General features: G+C 61.8%; 1 protein-coding gene across 1 annotated transcript in view; it reads right to left on the bottom strand.

Moving 5' to 3' along the window:
- Positions 1–6,807: 6,807 nt before the first annotated feature.
- GRIK4 (glutamate ionotropic receptor kainate type subunit 4) overlaps positions 6,808–17,590 on the bottom strand; it is a 213,570-nt gene continuing 202,787 nt past the window's right edge. The window contains 4 exon segments of the mRNA XM_004604757.2: positions 6,808–7,212; positions 7,214–7,303; positions 8,596–8,714; positions 16,937–17,065. Coding sequence (XP_004604814.2) covers positions 6,946–7,212; positions 7,214–7,303; positions 8,596–8,714; positions 16,937–17,065 — 605 coding nt within the window. The 3' untranslated portion in view covers positions 6,808–6,945.

Genomic DNA, 17,590 nt, shown 5'->3' with positions numbered 1-17,590 from the left:
AAGAAAGAAAGAAAGAAAGAAAGAAAGAAAGAAAGAAAGAAAGAAAGAAAGAAAGAAAGAAAGGAATTAGCACTGCCTTTGTAGTGCCTCGTCCTATGTGCCAAGAGGTATGTTCAAGGGGGGGGGGGCATTTTCCCCCTTTGCGGCAGCATGGCGACTGCCACCTTTCAGAGCAATTGGACAGAGAGGTAGGAGCTTGCAGCGATGGGACGCATGGGGAATCTCGTGATGGCGGGGGTGGGGTGGGGTGGGGTGCAGAACTGGCCCTGCTCCCTACCCAAATGAGACCCTGAGTGGCTGCTTCCGTTCCTGAACGGCCGTGATCCCAGAGGCACACAAACCAATCTAGGAACACACCGGCTGGCAGAAATACCTTTGGACTTAATTACTAAAGTACCAGAATCCCAAAACTGGGCGGCCACTTTGGAGACCCTGCAACATCATATGCTCTTTGTTATCAGCAATAGAAAACATATGATCTAATGATGCCATTTCGACAGGTCTGATTGTTGTGGGCGGCGGGGGTGGGGAAAGTCAAAATAATAATAGTGGGTTTTCTGTCAAAAATTGAAGGTAATCAAAGTAAAGAGAGAGTCAAGTGAAAATCATCTCCCACACAAACAGGGTGGGGAGTGGGAGGGGCGGTATGCTGGGGTTGTTCTTGGTGGTGAACATGTGCACTGGTGAAGGGATGGGTGTTGGATCATTGTATGACTGAGACTTGATCCTGAAAGCCCTGTAACTGTTCTCACGGTGACTCAGTAAATAAATAAATAAATAAATAAATTTTTAAAAAAGAGAGGAGGCATCTTCTCACTCTCCTGGCCCATGAGTGACTTCACAGGGAGAGGATGCTGCAGCCAGACCCCGCAGTGGGCGGGGGGGGGGGTTTGCAGCGCAAGGGGGAAGGGGTACTAGAGCATTCCCAGAAGGAGAGAAGAGAGCCGAGGCTCAGATGAGCACTCTGGTGGGCTGCGTGGGGACACCCAGAGCACTGAGGCGCGAGCACTTCTTGCAGAGGGGGTGGAGGGCAGTGGGGAAAGCACGGAGAGAAGGCGGGAGGAGCCGCCAGGGCTGACAGACCAGGCGCTGGGACGTGCTGGAAGGGTGGCGTCGCCGGGACGCTCACCAGAGTCCCAACTGAAACGAGAGATGCCGGCCAGGGGAGAGCCTCTGAGACCTGCACTTCCGGGCCCACACTCGGGTCTGAACAACGGCACCGCCTGGACGTGGGGACAACTGTCTTCTGGCCACCTCGGACCACCAAGTACTGACAGGAACGAGCACGCCTGTGCCGGCGTTACTGTTCTTCCTGTCTGTGCCCGGCGTTTCCCGGGGCCGAGCTCGCGCCAGAGGAACTTGGCTCTGCCCTGCAGGGAGGAAAAGGCGGGAGGGGTGGGTTTCAGCAAGTCAGCCCGGGCACTTCCCTCACTCGCCTGGAAGCGGAGGGCAAGGCTCCTTTACTCCGTGCATCTCCGTCGACGTCTGGCTTAGAAACGAATTATATCAGAGACCAGTCAGTGGGAACTAAGCCACGAGAAGCCAAAAAAGACTAAACCCGCAATGACACTGAGGAGCACGGAGAAAGCTGAAGCAATGGGAGAAAGCGGCTTCTCTGTGGAGAAGTGGACGTAAGGGGTAATGGCAGGTCTGCACGAAACACACATTCTCTCTCCTTCTTCCCCCCTTCTCTCTCTCTCTCTCTCTCTCTCTCTCTCTCTCTCTCTCTCTCACACACACACACACACACACACACACAGCCACTTTAGCTCCTGTAACAAGGAGCGGAGCAGCAAAACAAAATTACCTGCAACTTCTCTGCCTACAGCGATTGTTCAGCAGGTCTTTCGGAAGCTAGTTTTCCGTGGCCCGACACCCGCCGTGGGGGGTACATGCAGACTCTCGGGAAAGCTGCCTCCCACTGTTTATCCACCTGCCACGTGTCTCCTCTGACCTTCACGTGCCACCAAGTTTGGGTGCTTTAAAAACGCTCGGCGATATACCCACTCAACGCCGAGGGATTACAGATGATGTGGAAATGGAAGTTACATTCTGTTATTTTTAATGGAAAAGCGTCTAAGAATCTAATCAGAACAATCCAAGTAGAATAACTTTGCTGGCCGACTCTGTGCTCTGGGTAACAGGGCGGCTTAATGGAGCAGAAAGGGAAATGGTTCTAAACGTTCTGTACCTGGGGGGTGGGGCGCTGGGGGGCTCGGTATTAATTTTTCACATTGCTTCCACACCTTCAGCCCTGCAGTCACACTCCTGCATCCCCCACTCAGAGGTGTTTGATGTCTATACATCTGTATTTTCTGAGTGCCTAATCCATTCAGACCATTCCACTGCTTATTCCAGCGGGATGTTCTGTATTCTGTAGGGCTCTGTGGCTTGTCTCTGCAGCGAATCCCCCCGATAAAACGATAAAATGTAAGGGAGCCCGGGAAGGAGAGAGGTGGCCGCCTCTCAACAGTGTTGGCGGCTGAGCAGGAGTGCCAGCGTCCTGTCAAAAAGCAGGCATGAGGGGGTGGGTGCGGGAAAACAAAACAACAGCAGCCGAAAGCTGTCTCGGCAGAACCACACTGCCTTCATCAACAGGAACCACCCTGACTGCACTCCAAGGGAAGGGAGCATATTCTTTTTCTAGATGTCAAAAAACAACCCAGCCGGTTCCCTTTACTAACTCTGCCTCAGTGACTTGGAAGATCGTGTACCTCTAAATTTCGCCATGGGTGACAGCATAAATATTCTGGGATGTTCTGGAATGTTCTGGGCTTGACTGACATTCATGGCTCCTTAGAGGTAAGCCTGGTCTTCCCACAGAGTCCGGGCAGTCTCCTGCATGTCATGATTTCCCAGGGAACCCCACAGGGTGTAGGATCCTGAGGAAATCTCGCAGCTCTCTCTAAGGCCCCCGTTTCCCTCCACACGGTTCTGACAGGAGAGACCATGAGATGGGTGTGAGGAAGCACGGGCGCCTCTGACCTGGAGACTGACTCCCCGTGCCGTCTCCGGAACACACACTCGAGTTCCAAGGGGTGAGTCCACGCTCACGCCTGCCCCTGCCACTTCGGATCACGGAGGCTTCGTGCCCTTCACGGCCTCCGAGGTGCCCTGCCCATTGTTGGGAGCCAGGCCTGGTGTGTGACGGAAGGGGCGCGCCTGGGGCATCAGTACAAGGTCACCAGTTTGAAGGACTGGGTCACTCATGACAGAACCCTCTGTGAACGACGCTGAGGTCATTCACCCCTTGTCTCCACAGCTCCTTTTAAAATTTTTCCTGTGAGAAGTGCCTGCCTTCGAGGCACCTGAAGGAGGCTGTCACCTGAGGGCACACTGTTGGGAGAGCCGGAGGGACCTGCCTGAGGGGAGAAGGCGCCTGTCGCACGCTGTCTCTGAGGAGGCCCCATAGGAAGCGCTCGCTTTAGGCAGAATCTTTATGAAAGGGTTCCCTCTCCGAATTCCCCAAACGGGCCTCTTTGTTACTGCCCACCCCTCGGGGAACCCAATCCCCCTTATCATTTCCAGACTCTTTCAGCCTGCTGCGCACCCCAGGGCCGGCGGGCCCCGGCCTCGGCTCTCTCGGGCTTCTCTCAAGCCACCCCGGGCCCAGTCTGTCCGCCTTGTGTGCGGTCGGTCTCGTGCACTGCCGGGAAGCCCCCCTCGGATTCCGAAAGAAAATGAAACTCCTTGGAATCCAAAACTAATAACTGGTTGTGGGCCGGCCCCAGGTGGATGGGTTATCCTGATCTTTCGGTCTCAGCTAACCAGTAAGAGGGCCGGCTGGCACCCTCCCAGGACGAGTGCTCTCCGCGGAGCACGGGATTAGAGGAAGCCAAGAGGTTTTCGGCCATCTACACGCTCAACTTACACCCCACCTGGGTTCTGAGGCAGAGATCTGGTGACGGTCGGGGCCCTGCAAGGCAATTAAAAGAAATAAAGCAGAGTATTATATTTTAATTGATGTAATCTTCCAGCTCCCAGTGGAATCTGAGGCGAGATCTGACTAGAGTTACCCTGACTCGGTACCCCCAGATGGCTACTCTGGGAACGGGCCTTCAGGAAGACAAAACCTCATGAATCCTGGTCCTTATTAACATGCGTATCCGTTGTGGGTGGTGGGGCACTGGCTCAGTCTCCCAGGTCCAAGTTGAAAGAGCTGCCTAGACTTCCCTGGGGGCCGGACAAAGGGATGGATGGGGTCGGGGGCTGGGGGGGGGGGGCCGTGGGGAGCTGGGGTGGCGGGGAAGGCACGGGGTGGGTGGCTGGAGACCGCCTTTCCACACACCCAACCCTGCTTCCCAAACCCAAACTGTCCCCCCCCACCCCCGCCATCACCAACATTTCAGGGTTTGTTTTTGTTTTATTGTAAATATTCCAGTCAAAGAAAGATTTAACAGACAAGGGGCGGGGGGAAACACCCAGCTGCTTTGTACAGGACACAGAATCAGATAGAAAATACAGAATGGAAGTGAAAGGCGACCAGCGACAGATAAAAAGTGGAGACAAGCCCAGGGTGAGAGTTGGCTGGAGGCAGGTTCACTCGCAGCCCGAGCGAGGCGCGGCCCACAGAGGCAGTCTCACGCGGTCCATCTCATCTCCGTTCCACGCGGTGAAAGGCTTTATAAATGATTCATGGGGACATTTACTTCACCAACCCATTAAAAAAAGTTCACTATTAATCAAGATATCCTGCTCATGTCTCTCTTTTTTTTTTTCCTTAAGTAAAACAGCCTTCCCTCCCCCACGTGGGGTGTGGCAGCCAGACGGCCCTGGCCGGGGACCAGCGGAGGCTGGAGTCGCGTCACACCCTTAGGGCCCGTGGTCAGCTGACCTCCTGGCGCCCTTCCCACCAGATCCACATTTCTCTGCAGGACTCGAGGTAAGTTAAAGGAAAAAAACCACGAAGTCCCCTGAGCTTGGTCACGTAAGGGATGGGAGTAACGGGGCTCACGAGTGAGAAGACGGGAGCTAGGACAGGGAGCCGGCAGTCCTGGGGGCTGGTCGAGACACGCAGTGCTGGCTAAGAGAGGGGGTACCTCTCCACCCGAACCGCAGAGCCACGGGGGCTGTTCATCCGCAAGACGTCTTTAGTTTAGCACATTCAGGACAGAAACCGTGTGAGGGCAGCTCAGTTCACAGTGGTAGCGAGAAGGTGAAGGAGAGGAGGAGGAGAGGAGGAGGAGGAGGAGGAGGAGGAGGAGGAGGAGAGGAGGAGGAGGAGGAGGAGGTGGAGGAGAGGAAAAGGAGATGGAGGGGGAAGAGAAGGAGGGAGAAGGAGGAAGAGGGAGGAGGAAGAGGAGGGAGAAGGAGGAAGAGGGAGGAGGAAGAGGAGGAAGAGGGAGGAGGAAGAGGGGGAGGAGGAAGAGGAGGAGGAGGAAGAGGAGGAGGAGGGGGAAGAGGAGGAAGAGGAGGAGGAGGAAGAAGAGGAGGAGGTGGAGAGGAGGAATAGGAGAAAGAGGAGGAAGAAGGTGGAGGAGGAGGAGGAAGAAGGAAGAGGAGGAGGAAGAGGAGGGGAGGAGAGGAGGGGAGAGGAGACAGGGCTGTCCGTCTTCCCCCCCAGTGAACCCTCGCAGCCGACAGGCAGACATTGCATAGAATCTGTTCCCATCGCCAAGTGCTGACTCCAGGGAAACTCCAGGGGGCAGAGTCCAGGCAAGTTCAAGCTGCTTCCGGGGAAGCACGCAGCCCTGTATCCGGCTCGGGGCCCTGCGACACCCCCAAGGAGAGGGGTAGCCGGCAGCCCAGCCCCCCGACAGCCAGGAAGCAGCAGAGACCGACTCTGCAGACGAAAGAGAAAATAGTCGACGCTTCGACTGCCCAGCTCAGGCCTCAGGGCTCCCGAGCACAGGCACAGGGGCTCGCTCTGAGGCGGCCCCGCCCTCCCGGGCAACCGCAAACTCCTTCGATGACTAATGCACGTGCACGCGCGCACACACACACACACACACATACACGCACACACACATGCACACTCATGCACGCATGTACATACACACACACCCATGCGCACATGTACATCCACACACCCATGCACACATGTACATCCACACACCCATGCACACATGTACATCCACACGTACCCATGCACACGCACACCGATGCACGCATGTACACACACACACTCACACCTGCTCTCAGTCCCAAGGCAAGGACTCACCGAATCCGAGAGTGGAGGCGGGTTTGGCCCACAGGCAGGTCTGGGAGTGAGAGACACAGCGGCACAGGCGCCCCGTGCCCACAGGGCGGCCCCTCCCCCTCCGTGGGGACGAACAGGCCCCCACCCCTGCCCATGAGCAAGGGCCTCCCCTCGCTCCCTTCCGGCCCACCGCCAAGCCCCCCAGCGAGGGCCACGGCGGGGAGGCAGGCCAGGACGTCCCCGGCCCACACCCCTGGCCCTCGGGCCTTAGGGTCTTCCCTCTGACGCCTGCTTCCCACGGCCCCGCTGCCACACACCCGGGGGCTCAGCACCGGAAATGGAGTGCGCCCGAAATCCCCTCCCCAAATTCAGGACCAAGGACCGGGCCCCGCGAGATTCCCGACTCCAGCCTCCCCTCCGGCGCCTGGCACACGGGAGCAGGTGGACAGGCAACCAGAGGGAAAGCGGGGCGCGGGGAGACGGGACACGGAAGCAGCGGACACAGAAATAGCAAATCCAGAAAAGAAAAGCCTTCCCTGTGGAGTTTAATGTTTCCGTGACGGCCAGGCCTGGGGTACAGGGCCCCTTCCGGGGATCCCGCGTCCCGTGGGCCCTCGCGGGCAGGGACCCCACACACTTCTTTGGGCCAGAGGGAGAAGACCCATGGGGAGAGGCTGGTCCCTGTGGCCCCCCGGCGCGTGTCCTTGGTCCCGGGGACACCCGGCCGGGCACCACCGTCTCTGCCGGGCTCCGGGCCGCGTGCCGCATGGAGCGAGTCCGGGGCCGTCTCGCTGCCGCCCCTCGGGCTACTCGGGCTCGCTGCTGTTGGTGGTCTTGTCCCACTCCAGGCTCTCCTCGCTGCGGGCGGGCGAGGGCCGGGCGCGCAGGCCCTGGAAGCGCCGGCACTCGGGGCACACGCGGATGTGGGTGCAGCCGCGGGCCACCAGCGCGGCCTCCTGGGCCAGCCGCTGCGCCAGCTGCTCGGGCTCCCCCGCGCCGCACAGTCTGCCGTTGCTCAGCGTGGCCGTGCCCCGCGGCCGGCGCTCCTCGGGGCCGGGGGGCCGGGGCGGGGGGGGCCCCAGTGCGCCGGCGGCGCGGGTGCGCAGTGTCCTGACACAGGATGATGCTTCGGAGCTCGGTCACCATCTCCTGGCACACAGACACCTGCGGGGAAGGGTGGGGTCACCCGCCGTCCGCCGGCACCCCGCGGGACTCCCTCGCCTGCTCCTGCCCCCCCAACAGCCACACGCCCGTCTACACCACGGCTGTCTACACCGCGGCCGTCTACACCGCGGCTGTCTACACCATGGCCGTCTACACCGCGGCTGTCTACACCACGGCTGTCTACACCACGGCCATCTACACCCGGCTGTCTACACCGCGGCTGTCTACACCATAGCCATCTACACTGCGGCTGTCTACACTGCAGCTGTCTACACCATGGCCGTCTACACAGCGGCTGTCTACACCACGGCCGTCTACACCGCGGCTGTCTACACCATGGCCGTCTACACCGCGGCCGTCTACACCATGGCCGTCTACACCATGGCCGTCTACACTGCGGCTGTCTATACCATGGCTGTCTACACCACGGCCGTCTACACCACGGCCGTCTACACCATGGCCGTCTACACCGCAGCTGTCTACACCATGGCCGTCTACACCACGGCCATCTACACCATGGCCATCTACACCGCAGCCGTCTACACCATGGCTGTCTACACCCGGCTGTCTACACCATGGCCGTCTACACCATGGCCATCTACACCGCGGCTGTCTACACCATGGCCGTCTACACTGCGGCTGTCTACACCATGGCCGTCTACACTGCGGCTGTCTACACCATGGCCGTCTACACTGCGGCTGTCTATACCATGGCCATCTACACCACGGCCAGTGCACAGGGCAACAACACCGGCCACACAGGGCTCCAGGGGCGGGGGCCGGAGACAGGGGCCAGGCGCTTCCAAACTCAAGCAGGGAGCAAGCAGCCTTCCGGGCACGGAGGGAAGCGAGGGCGGACGCCTGCTGCTGCTCCGGCTCTTCACCCTCGCGCTGCTTCTAGGGCCCTGAGTCCCGGCCGCCCGCACGGGGCTCCCGAGGCTCGGGTACGGGAAAGTGGAGGCCCATCGCGGCTCCCATCGGGAAGGAGGGCATCTGTCGCTCGCTCTCTCTGCTGGGCTCACCCTAGGCTGGCGGGAGGCCCCGCTGCTCCCGAATCAGGCGTCCGCATTTGCGGGGCTGTTTGTTTCCAAGACGGGCGCCGAGGGAGGGAGGGTCTGTGTCCTTCCCGGGACCATGTGACTGCGTGCGGATGCTTCTGCCCTACCCCTGGCCTGGGGCTTCAGAGGCTCTCCACTGGGCTCACCCACCCTGCAGGACCCTGTCTGGGACGGCAGCAGGCACCGGGCCCGCCCTCCAACCCCTGCCAGCCAACCCCCCCGCCCTGCAGTTACCTCGGTGGCTTCTGAGTGTCGGAGAGTCCACAGAAACTCCAGCATCGCCATAAGGATGGCCACGATTAGGCCACAGATAAGAACCACGAAGATTCCACCAATATTCTCCATTCCCAGTCCTGTGAGAAAGCCACGGCAAACAATCAGTTAACGATCTGAAAGCTACCAGGACCCTACCCGGGACACGATCAGTTCGACAGACAGAACTTAGGTCTGAGAGGTACAGAGAGGTACGGCCGTTCTCTTGGGGGTGGGATCACACGCATAGTCAGAGTTAAAGGGGTACTTATGGCTTCAAAAGGAGGGGATCCCAACGGGACGTCTGGGCGGCGGGGGGGATTCATCTTAAGGGTCAGGCAAAACCTGCCTCAGCCTCTGGCTATGCGATGCCCAAACGCCCGCGCATTTGAGAAGCTCCCTGAAGAGTCTGGCCCATGTCCCTCGGGGGTTTGCTGCATCTAAGTCACTTATTTATGTTTTTCCACTCGAAGAAGCTTCCTTTGAAAATGCTGCCTTCTAACTCTGCCTGCGCCCGCCACACCGGCACCGTGATTTCCTCTCACTAAGGAAGTGCCCGACCCGTCCTGGACACACCGGCCTGCCTGGGCCCACCACGGATCCTGCCTGACCTGACCCCGTGTCTCAGGTGCCGGTGAAGAACCTTCAGTCTCACAGCACGGGCGCGCGTGCGCGCGCGCACACACACACACACACACACGCACACACCATGCAGACTTTGGTGTGTCCCTAACCTTTTTGGTATAAAGTAAACAACTATATTGCCAGGGGTTGAGACAGTCCAGCGACGCTGGCGGCTGCACTGTGGTGAGTCTGTGGCAGTGTGCCGAGTGCTGGGCCATTCTGAATGCCCCTAGACAGCATTTGGGATGAGCTAAAGCCCTTATTTAACCGAGCCATGGCTAGAAAAATTGCTTACCTCTCTGGTCACACACGTCCCTAAAACACTGATTTGGAAAGCGGTGTTTTTCAGGGGACTCCGGGGCTAACATTAGTCAGAGAAGCTCCCAAGCGGTGCTCAGGGGTCCTGGGGACCACCCCCAGTGACACTGGACGACTGACCGGATGGCTCAATGCCAGGACCCCGCCGTACAGCTCTCTCTCTGAATTCAGAGGTGCTGGGGGCTACCAGGGCAGCTCCCAGTGGTGCCCAGGGTGATCTCGCCGGTGCCAGGGACTGAACTCAGACCTGCGGTTCCCAGACCTAGCTGCCACCCGAACCGTCTAAGGAGTTGGTTAGAGAGATTCTAAGTGTCTCCCCCGGCCCCTGGCATCACCATGTCTGGGGACGGGGCCCAAGAGTCTTAGAACACATTTCCCCACCAAGCCTACGGTCTCATGCAGGCCCCTCGGAGGCAGGGTCCGAGAGCGCTGAGCTCCATCCCTCCTGGGCCACGGCCGCCCTTGGCCCCTCCCACATGGTTTGCAGATCATGGGGTTGGCCACACGCTTGTAGTTTGCAGTACATGGGGTGCTTTCATCCCCATGGCCTTGGACCTGGAATTGAGGTTTGTGACTAAACAGCGGTTTGGGCCACTGAGAGCCGCCAGTGTCAGAGGAACGTCACCAACACAGAGAACTCTGACTGAACGGAGGGTCCTAGCTAAGAGAGAAACACCCGCCTCTACCCAGGAGAACACCAAGAGGGCAGCCCGCGCCCTGAGCTCCCCCAGAAGGGCGCGTGGGCACGGAGCTCCTTCAGAGGGCTCCCGGGGCTGCATCTCGCCAGGAGAGCTGGTGTCTCACTGGCCAGGAGGCTGAGCCAGGGACAGGAGCAGAAAACCCCCGCCCGGTGGAGCCCTGGGGCTCCCGCCCGAGCCTCCCGTGGATGCCGATTTCTGTTGGGTTGTTAGAGTTCCCGGCCCGGAGCAGCCCAGCGCCTCGGCCTTGGAGGCTCCGAGGACCCCCATGTGACACGGACCCAGCCACTGTGGATTCTGGCCCGCAGCCCGTACACCCCCAGCAGCGCGGTGAAAAGGGGAATGTTGGTTCCGGATGACAGGAGAACCCAAGCATTGCAGAGACTCGAGGCGAGAGCCTGCGGCACACACCTGCTGGCCTCGGGTCAGGTGGACGAGAGCGGGGGAGGCCCGAGGGGTGCTGAAGAGAGGGCACCCCGCGATTCCGGTCAGGGCCCGGCCTCGGATTTAGGGGACAGCTGGGGCGTAGGCCTCTGGGAAGTGGGAAGCAGCGGTTTCCTATGCATGCCTGGCGCGAGAGGCAGGCCGGAGGGAGAGCCCAGGGAGGGCAAGGGACAAGGAGAGCCCAGAGGTCATCACTGCCAGGCCGTGCCGTGCCCAGGTGAGGAGCACTGCATGGGGCCAGTCGCTTGGCCGCCAGAGAAGCAAGGAGCAGGACTCCCCTCTGCCAGCAGGCCAGGCCTCTCCACCACACCCACCCTCTGTCCACACTCCCTGGGCCGGCCCTGCCCCTTCGCCCTGCCCCCTGCTTGCCTGGTGAGCATTTTTTTCTTCCTCCAGGCCAGGCTGGGGGAACCCACGAAAGATGCTCTACAGCCCTCGGGACATTACATTCTCAGTCCTAGTCTGAAGAGCAACGATGAGAGAGTGCACCCACGTCTTGTGTGAAATGTTCGGATGGAAACATCTTTTTTTTTTTGCCTCCCTCGTGAAAGAGTGGAAAGAAAGAGTTAATTTCTCTCTGCCCTGTGATTTCTCGGCCATCATGGTGCATTCAAGGGAATGTTTGTAAAACCCGGGGAAAAAAAATAATAAAAGAATTGCATCCCAAAAATTTGTTTCTAAATGGAGTGAAGCTTTTATGAATATTAAATTTAAAAATTAATGAAGTTGAAACACTGTTACATTTTGGAGATATTTAATTAAACATGTCTTAATTTAATTTCGCAGTTTTCTCTTGGCATTTGGAGCTAATAATTTTTTTTTCAGGTCGCACATGCAACTGCAGATGTGAGAAGCCCTCGGTAGCCCGTGGCTCCGGAAGGGGGGCCGCCCGATTGGACCCCACCTTTCCTCCTGCCCCAGGCTCCTCAGGCCTCGAACTCGGGCGCTGTCCCGGGCTGCTAGAACCACCCTCGGTCCCTCAGGCAGCCAATCAACTTGGGGTTCTGCAGCACGGGGACGACGCTCGAGTCCAGATCCAAGAGAACGTTCTGGAGCAGTCGACCCTGTCACCCGCACCCCCGCCCGCCGCCTGTCCCCTTTGGGAAAGCCCCGCTCCCTGTCTCCTCTCGTCTTCCCAACTGCTCAGCGGGGCCTGGTGCCACCTTGCCTCCCCGGCTCACCCCTGGCCTGTCTCCTGTCCCCGCAGATGCCCAGGGTTGCAGCCCCCCCGTCCTAAACACCTGCCCACCTCTCCACTTCCTCTCCCTGCTACCTGCCTCCCCAGCCCGGGCCCCTCCAGAAAGCCGCCCGGCCTGCAGCTGTGTCCTCCTCCATGCAGCCCTCCGGAGAGCTGGCCGGTCCCTGCCGCTCCCACCCTCTAGCCCAAAGGACAGCGTGACAGCCCTGTCCAGGGCTCTGGCCTGGGCACACAGGCAGGCAGCCCAGAGAGGACCTGGCCAGACGCAGATCACGGGCGGTGCGGGGGAGACCCCCCCCCCCCCCGGCAGGATGGCTGCGCTGGGGTCCCTGCCTTGATGGGCCGGGAAAGCCTCTGGGAGGAGCCGAGGCTGTCACGGCAGCGGAGGAAGCGGAGTCCCTGGGAGGGGCTGCCTGGGGCCACGCCGCTGAGCGCGGGGGCTCTGCCCAGGAGCCAGGCTTGCACACCACGCGTGCCGCCGGGAGCCGCCTGGAAAGCGGGAGCCGGCAGAGGCTGCTGGCAGAGTCGGGCGGGAGCAGATGGCGCGGGGAGCGGCTCAGCAAGCAACAAGGGCACCGTCTCGCCCCCGCGTCAGGCACACGCGCCCGACTGCCTGCCTGCTCCCCAGGGGCCATGGCACCCGCAAGGGGGAGCCCCGGTCGCTCCCCTCCCCGCTCCTCTCCCCTGGGCCCAGCAGGGGCCGCCTGTCCACACGGAGGGTCCCAAGGGGGTCTGGCGTGTTTCGAGCCACATCTGGCTGAGCCCGGGGATTGCTCCTAGTGGTGCTCAGGGGACCAGAGGCGGTGCTGGGGATCGAACCCAGGCCGGCCACCGGCCAGGCAAGTGCCCTCCCTGTTGCACTGTCTCTTTGCTCCCCCCATGCCCCCTCCCAAGTCTTGGAGCCTCAGCTCCTCCCTTTCGAGGAGGCGGGACCCCCAGGCCGGAGCCCCCGCCTCCCCGAAATGACTGTGCTGCCCTTGGGGCCAACCTCATCTCCAGAGATGCCAGGGGGGTCTTTTGGCTCTGATCCCTGAAGCCCAAGGGCGTCCTGGAAGGAAGGATCTCTGGGCAGACGCAAGGCTCCTCCCTCCCACCCAGCTGCTCGGCCCGCAGTGCTCACCTGCAAACAACCCCTCCCCGCCTGCAGGGACGCCCCCGTCTCGGGCCGAAACCTGCACACTGACTGCCGGGTTCTGAGTGCCCGCGGAGCCTGGAAAACAGGGCTGGTGGCCGCAGGGGCCACGGAGACAGTGACCAGAGGCCAGGCGGGGGCGCCCGTCCGAGGAGGGACTGCTTTGCTGACAGTGCTGGCCGGCAGGCCTTTGGAGGGCCCCCATGGTGGCTGGGCACGCAGGCGGCCAAGCCTGGGCAGGGCCCCCTGCGAGCCAGCTCTGGGGGCCGACCCACAGGACCCCCACCCCTTGCTCCACCTGAGTGCCCCCGGCCACAGCGTCTCTGCAGAGGCGACGGGGCCCTCCCGAAGCCGCCTTCTCCGTCGAGTCTGAGGGCAGGTGCCCGGGAAGCCGGTGTCTGCGGCCCCCTCTGCACGGCCGGGGACATCTGTCACGGACACCCAGCGGGCCCTGCAGACGGCGGTGGTCGCGGAGCCGGAAAACGGGCACCAGGGCGCAGAAGAAGGACGGGAGAGGCCAACGCTCGCCCGTGTCTCGAAACACAAGCCCCGTCCCGGCAAGACACCCCCCCATCCCTGGCGTCGCGTCAGTGAGAAGCCGGAGTACCATCTGTGGAAGGGCGGCATTCCTCACGCCCGCAGCCGTGGGAGCCGCAGCCCAGCTGGACGGTCAAGGAAGCCTGGACACCTCCAGGAAGTCCTCCACCTTCGACAGCCTCCTACCCCACGGTGGGGGGGGGGCGGTGCCTTGGGGCCCTGAGTCCCTACCCGGCCACCACGCAGAGCGTCTCTGATTCGGTCCCATGCGGACCCTGTGAGACTGGCACGTAGCCTCTTGCCCATTTCCCGCCCTGAATCTGACATGCCAGGGGCAGGTCCCTGGCCCGGGGGTGGCGGTGGTGGGGGGGGGCAGCGCTGACCAGCAAGGGGACGTGAGTGGATCCAGGACGCTGCGTCCTCGCCTCCCTCCCACACTGCCGGTCCCCACACCACGGCTACAGGGCTGGGGTTCCTGAAGTCCTGGGGCCCGAGCCTCTCCCTGGCACTCCCCGCTGACCCCAGCCCTGGGGGATGGGGGCGGCGGGGCGGGATTGGGGGGAGAATCCTGACGGTCCGGCTGTGCCTTTGACATATAAAACCCCCTTCACTCCTCGAGCGCGTCTCGGCAGATGCTGCTCGGGATGATTTACTGGCTCCGGCGTGGCTCCGTGTCCAGCTGCTGTTGTCACTGAACAGAGGCCCCTGGCCAGGCCACGCTCACCTCTGCGCCCAGCAATCAATCTGACTGGACGAGGGGACAGATGTCCCCCCTGGAAGCATCTTCCCCCAGCGGCCTCTCGACGCCCACATTCGGGTTTTCAGCCTGGCCTCTCCCCGGGGAGCTGGGAACCTCTTCTGGGACCACCTCCAGGCAGGAAGGGGGTGACTCGGCCCCTCGGGCCCCACACGGACATGTCTTATGCTGCTCTTCTCACAGAGCCCAGCGGCCAACTTCCCATGGCTAAGGATTTTCCCGGTCCAGGCCATGAGCCTCTTTCCCGCCCCCGAAGGGAAGCCGGGTGTTGTCACCGCCTGTGCGTGTGTTTCTGGGCCCCCGAAACCCAGTGCCGTGCTCGTGCTTTTCCAGATGAACAGATTCGATTACCTTGGAATCCACCGACCACTCAGGTCTGGCGATCGCTCCGCAGAGCCCACGGCCATGCAACTCCCCAGACGGGGCTGCCTCTGCGAGGGGCTCGCGAGACTTCTTTTGACGGGATTGAGAGCATAAATAAAACCAGGGCCTCGGGGAGGGAACGGCGAGCGGCGAGGAAACAGCTCGGCAGGAAGCCCACTGCCTGTCAGGAGACTCCCCAGCGGGCCCCCCGGGCCGCCGCCTCTGTACGCAGCTGCGGATGGAGCTGGGTGGTCCCAGAGCCCAGAGGCCGGGAGAGAAGCTGGCAGAGTCGCAGCCACGGGGTGACATGGTAGTGCTTAGGCAACAAGCCTGACCCGGGCCAGGACGCCCCGGAATCTGGCCTGAGAGCTGGGCCGGGCTACTGGAGCAGACGCCCCGCAGAACCCGCCCCTCTGCTCGGAGCCGTTTGGAACAGAGGGGGACGGGACTGTGCCGGACGCTACAGGCCTGTTCCGGCTGTAGCCACCGTGCCAGGGGCTCTGGGTTCCGGAAGCCCTCAAAAGAATGAAAACAGAAGCGTGCCCCTGCCACTCGGAGGCCTCGCCCGGGTCCCTGCCCTCTCTCCTGCAGGCACACCGGCAGCCGGCAGCTCCACGCCTCAGAGACACCAGCATGGGCAGATGTGCCGGAAAAGCAGCCTGTCAGGGACAGGAGACACGGGGAGTGTGATGGCGAGTGTGAGGGGCTGAGACCCCGCCGTGGCCTCTCCTTCCCGCATGGCTTGGAGCTCGTCACACGGCCCCCAGCGTGGGCGCCCTCGCGATGCTGGCGAGGGCCACTGTGTTAGCTGGGCGCTGCTGGCTGTGGCAAGGGCAGCGGGGTGCCAGGCAGCTCCACAGAGGCTCCTCAGCAGGACGGCTCAGAAGCACAGTCTCCCCCCTGCCCAGCTGGCTCCCGGCACTGACCTCTGTCCCTCAGGACACCGCGGAGAGCGTGGTCACCCCCAGACACCCAGAGAAGGGCCCTGGGAGCAGCAGCTGAGTAGTGGAGTCCTTGCTCCTCCGAGGCCCAGCCCCCTTCGACCCTCTGCCCCAGCACCCGCACCCAGCCTGCCGAGCCCACCCCACAACCGCCGGCACCCAGAGCCTCGGGGCCTCCCGGGACCCAGATGCAGATGGCACTGAGCCAAGGTCGGGCGTGCCGCTTTGCACCTGCAACAACACAGCCGGCTCGGGTCCTGGGGGTGAGCAGGAGTGCAAGGTGCGAGCACGAGGAACAGAGGGCCTTGGGGGGCTTCCGCGTAGGGGCCCCGGCTGGGCGGCAAGACCCTCGGTTCCAGCCTCCTCGGAACTCCCCAGCGGGGCCCAGGGCACCCCAGGGCACTGCTCCTCGTGCCTCTCGAGGGCCCGCCCCCACAGTCCCACAGCCCCACCACGGGGCACCCTGACACCCTGAGACGGCACGTGGCAGGGGCGAGGTGAGGGGCACCGGGCACTGTGGGGCGGGCCATGTGCCCACAGCCTGGGCGTACTGCTGTTCCCTCCCATCACCCACCAGGACGGCCAGCAGGCCAGCGAACGTGCCCCAGCTCAGGGCAGCACGGACTGACGCCCCCTGATACCGGGCACAGGCAGATACCACACGGCACTCTGCTGGCACTGGCAGACTGTCACCGCATGGCATAGGTTGGCACCTACTGGCACCACGCGGCACAGGTTTGGCAAAGGCTGGCATCATCTGGCAGGACAGTACTGTCTGGCAGGGTCAGCACTGACTGGCACAGGCTGGCGCAGAGCGACACTGTTTGGTACAGACTGGCAATACTGGCATGGCACCACCTGGCACAGGGGGCCCGTGCCCGGCAGGCTGCATGCAGGGAGCAGGGGATACAGCCAGGCTTCTCTGGGCGGGGGCCGGGCCCGGGGAGTTGGGCCCAAGACAGTGTGGAGGTCAGACCTCTGGGGCCAGGGGACACAGCACGCCACGGTCCAGGGACAGCCTGACCCCAGTCGCATCCAGCCGTGTCCCCCTCCCTCGGGGCTTGTTACTGTCAATGCCCGGAGCGGACAGTGTGTGTGTGTGTGTGTGTGTGCGCACACGTGTATGAGTGACTGTATGCATATGCAGGAGTGTATGTGCATGTGAGTGTGTGAGGGTGCATGTGTGTGCGTACAGAGGTATGAGTGTGAGTGTATGAGTGTGTGTGAATGTACGTCTGTGCCTATGTGTGGATGTGTCCCACATATGCGTACGGGTGTGTGAGTGCGTGTGCATCCACGCCCCGCCCCTACCTTTGGCCCGGTGGTCTTCCTCCTTGGGGCACTTGCCCCCTTCCCACCACTTGCGCTTGAGGATCTCCAGGCGGTTGTTCTCCTGCAGCTGGAGGATGGCCAGGTCAAACTCGTCCCTGAAGACGGAGCCTGGGGGTGGGCAGAGTCCACAACACAGGTGAGTGCCCGCTGCGCGGCCCTCTGCCCCTCCCCGCCGTGCAGGGCCTCTGCTTCCCTCCCCCCCGACTGGCCCCTGCCGCCCGCGGCCACGTCTGGTTGGGATGACTCTGTGCCACCACCTCTGGGCCCGGGGCACCGGTGCCAAGCTTACGCCCACATCCAGGGCACTGCAAGCCTGTACCCGCCCTGAGCTACCTGCAGGGCCCTGGGAAAAGAGAGCCCACCTGGGGCGTCAGGCAAGTCCCCCATCTGCTCGGGGCACGGGGCGAGGGGGGTGGACTCTGGTTCCCTGAATCTCACACGCCCACAGCTGCCCGCCGAGTGCAAGGACCCGGGGGCCTGACTGTCACCCCCGCCCCCCCCCCCCCACTCCCCCTGCCTCACCCACACACGCCTTCACAGTTCTTTACAGAAAACAAAACCAGAACCTTTTCCCCCCTGATGGAAGAGTCTAGAGTTTGGCTTCAGGAATTCATACCCCAAAACAGGCCTGAA

The sequence above is a fragment of the Sorex araneus genome, chromosome 3, assembly GCF_027595985.1.
Source record: "Sorex araneus isolate mSorAra2 chromosome 3, mSorAra2.pri, whole genome shotgun sequence".
NCBI classification, from domain to species: Eukaryota; Metazoa; Chordata; class Mammalia; order Eulipotyphla; family Soricidae; genus Sorex; species Sorex araneus.
Note: the sequence above shows the minus strand (reverse complement) of the source record. Positions and strands in the feature narration are given on the sequence as shown.